Below are 2,491 nucleotides of genomic sequence, written 5' to 3' on the forward strand. Positions count from 1 at the left end.
TTTACATTTTCATTGAGAGAACCATCAACAACAAATACAAGCATCATCAAATCTCATCATATCATGCTTTTATGACATAAAATTTACACCTAAATTATTACTTTTTTGAAGAAAAATATTCAAAGCTTTTATAAAATTTATTTCAAAATTTATAAATACAAATTTGAGATGAGAAAATAAATTATGAAAATTTTATGCATTTATGTTGAATTTATAGAATGTTTGTTAACTTTGGTAATTTCTTAATTCAACCAAATGAAGTGAATGATAAAGGGTAATACGAACAAGTACTTAAATGCATAGGATTTGAAAAATTTATAACCTCGACCTTGTAACCAAAATAATATCTATTTAATGATAGTTTAATATAAAATACAAGTAATATTAAATTATTATATTTGAGACTATTTTTGTTATTTTCAATATAATAATTTATTAATTTTTGAATTTTTTACTTTTTAATATTAATAGTTAAAAAATAATACTTTATTTAATAAACAATATTATAAAATTTTTAAATTCGTTAGCATAGATGAATAGATTATCTTATTTATAAGTGAAAAATTTGACGAAAATAAATAATATTACTTTCTGGAACTGGTTAGGAAAACCCCAAACTCCAATTACTTCAAGAACGTCTGGAAGGCCGTCTATAAAGAATTGTCTAAATTTTTCATGGCGGCGAGTTTTAAAAATATACTACTTTAATATAAAATATGAAATATGAAATTATCCATTCCCGCAAACAGAGCAAACAATCGCCATTGTTGAAATTGAGGTGTCTATACAATTTACATTCTTTGAATTTGAAAGCTCGAAGATGGCAATACCTGACAAACACATAAAATAATAGTATTGAAGATCAAATAAAAAGAGTGATAGTGGAAAAATAAAAAAGAATGATGCATGCTCGTGTTTTAAGAAGACTGTTTATTTAGATAAAAAGAATGTTAATGTTCTTGGTAAACAGATGAAGGCTCCAACTACCCTGTTTCAGTGTGTCAGCTTTACATTCACATTAACAAACACAGTAACACCAAAGCTTATCCTTATAAATAGAGGTCACTCCTCTGCCAAATACCCACAAACCAAACATCTTCTTCTCCTTCTATTCTCGTATTCTTCGATCTCTTTTATACCATTAATAATGGCTGTTTTCACCTTCGAGGACCAAACCACTTCACCTGTAGCTCCTGCTACCCTTTACCAAGCTCTTGTGAAAGACGCCGACAACATCGTACCAAAGGCGGTTGATTCCTTTAAGAGTGTTGAAATCGTTGAGGGCAACGGTGGCCCCGGAACCATCAAGAAAATCTCTTTCATTGAGGGTAAGATATACATCTTCACTTTTTTTCTGTATGTTTTCTCTATCTGCATTGTAACACTATCATCACGCATGAACAGATGGGGAGACAAAGTTTGTGTTGCACAAAATAGAAACAATAGACGAGGCAAACTTGGGATACAGCTACAGCATTGTTGGAGGTGCTGCTTTGCCAGACACTGCAGAGAAGATCACAATCGACACTAAACTCAGTGACGGCCCCAACGGAGGCTCAGTGGTAAAGCTGAGCATATCTTACCACAGCAAAGGAGATGCACCACCCAACGAAGATGAGCTCAAAGCTGGCAAAGCCAAGAGTGATGCTCTTTTCAAGGTCATTGAGGCTTACCTTTTGGCCAATGCCTGAATTCAACTAAATTGTTACATACGACTTTCTTATATTTATATACAGAGAGTTTTCCTATATGGAGTGTGCTTAAGTTAATTTTGCTTATAATGTAAGAGTGTTTCCTTATTTCCTTTGGGCTCAGACTTGTCAGAACTGATATTTTGTATCTCATTTCATCCATAATTATAATAAAGGAAAGCATATGCTGATATTTTGTTTCTGTTCTATTGTCTCTCATAGCAAATTTGCATGCAATTTAAAGCATAACGTCAGCATGAATTTAAAGGAATGTGCTCCATCTAATAGGCCAATGCATTTGGTTCCTTAGTAAATGAAATACAATTTCAACTAAACTATGAGCAACACAGTTGAAAGTAGGTTTCACATTAGACAACAGAATCCGTCCAAACGGGACTGTACTTCCTTTTTCTCCCCCACCACTTAGGAAAAAAGTAATTCAGTAAAATAAAATTTAAAAACAATTTTTTTACTAACAAATTTTAAAATTTTATTTACCAACAAAAATTATCAATAAAATTAATTAACAATTTAAATTTTTTATTACCGATTAATATTTTTGTTGATAAATTTTATCAGTAAATCGTTTAATTTATCAATGAAAAATTTCGTGGAAAATTAAAGTTATAATTTTTTGACGGAATGAATTGTGAAATATATTATTAATGAAATTATTTGTTAATAATATAAATTGTAATATATTAATGAATTTAAATCTCAAATTTTATTAACCAATTTATTATTGACATGAATTTCCATCTATAATTTACATTCTAAATTTTTTTCAATAAAAAATGTTG

At 29.7% G+C, this 2,491-nt stretch overlaps 1 protein-coding gene across 1 annotated transcript; it reads left to right on the forward strand.

Moving 5' to 3' along the window:
- Positions 1 to 888: 888 nt before the first annotated feature.
- Positions 889 to 1,893, forward strand: LOC108335900 (pathogenesis-related protein 2). The gene is made up of 2 exons (XM_017572107.2): positions 889 to 1,328; positions 1,405 to 1,893. The coding sequence occupies exons 1-2, from the start codon at positions 971 to 973 to the stop codon at positions 1,689 to 1,691; spliced, it is 645 nt and encodes a 214-aa protein (XP_017427596.2). The 5' UTR covers positions 889 to 970; the 3' UTR covers positions 1,692 to 1,893.
- Positions 1,894 to 2,491: the final 598 nt, after the last annotated feature.

The sequence above is a fragment of the Vigna angularis genome, chromosome 1 (assembly GCF_016808095.1).
Source record: "Vigna angularis cultivar LongXiaoDou No.4 chromosome 1, ASM1680809v1, whole genome shotgun sequence".
In the NCBI taxonomy this organism is placed as follows: domain Eukaryota; kingdom Viridiplantae; phylum Streptophyta; class Magnoliopsida; order Fabales; family Fabaceae; genus Vigna; species Vigna angularis.

Coding starts and splice junctions, on each gene's coding strand:
- LOC108335900 (XM_017572107.2), top strand. CDS start 971: ATGAAGGCTCCAACTACCCTGTTTCAGTGTGTCAGCTTTACATTCACA. Junction 1,329..1,404: donor GAAAATCTCTTTCATTGAGG/GTAAGATATACA, acceptor ACGCATGAACAG/ATGGGGAGACAAAGTTTGTG.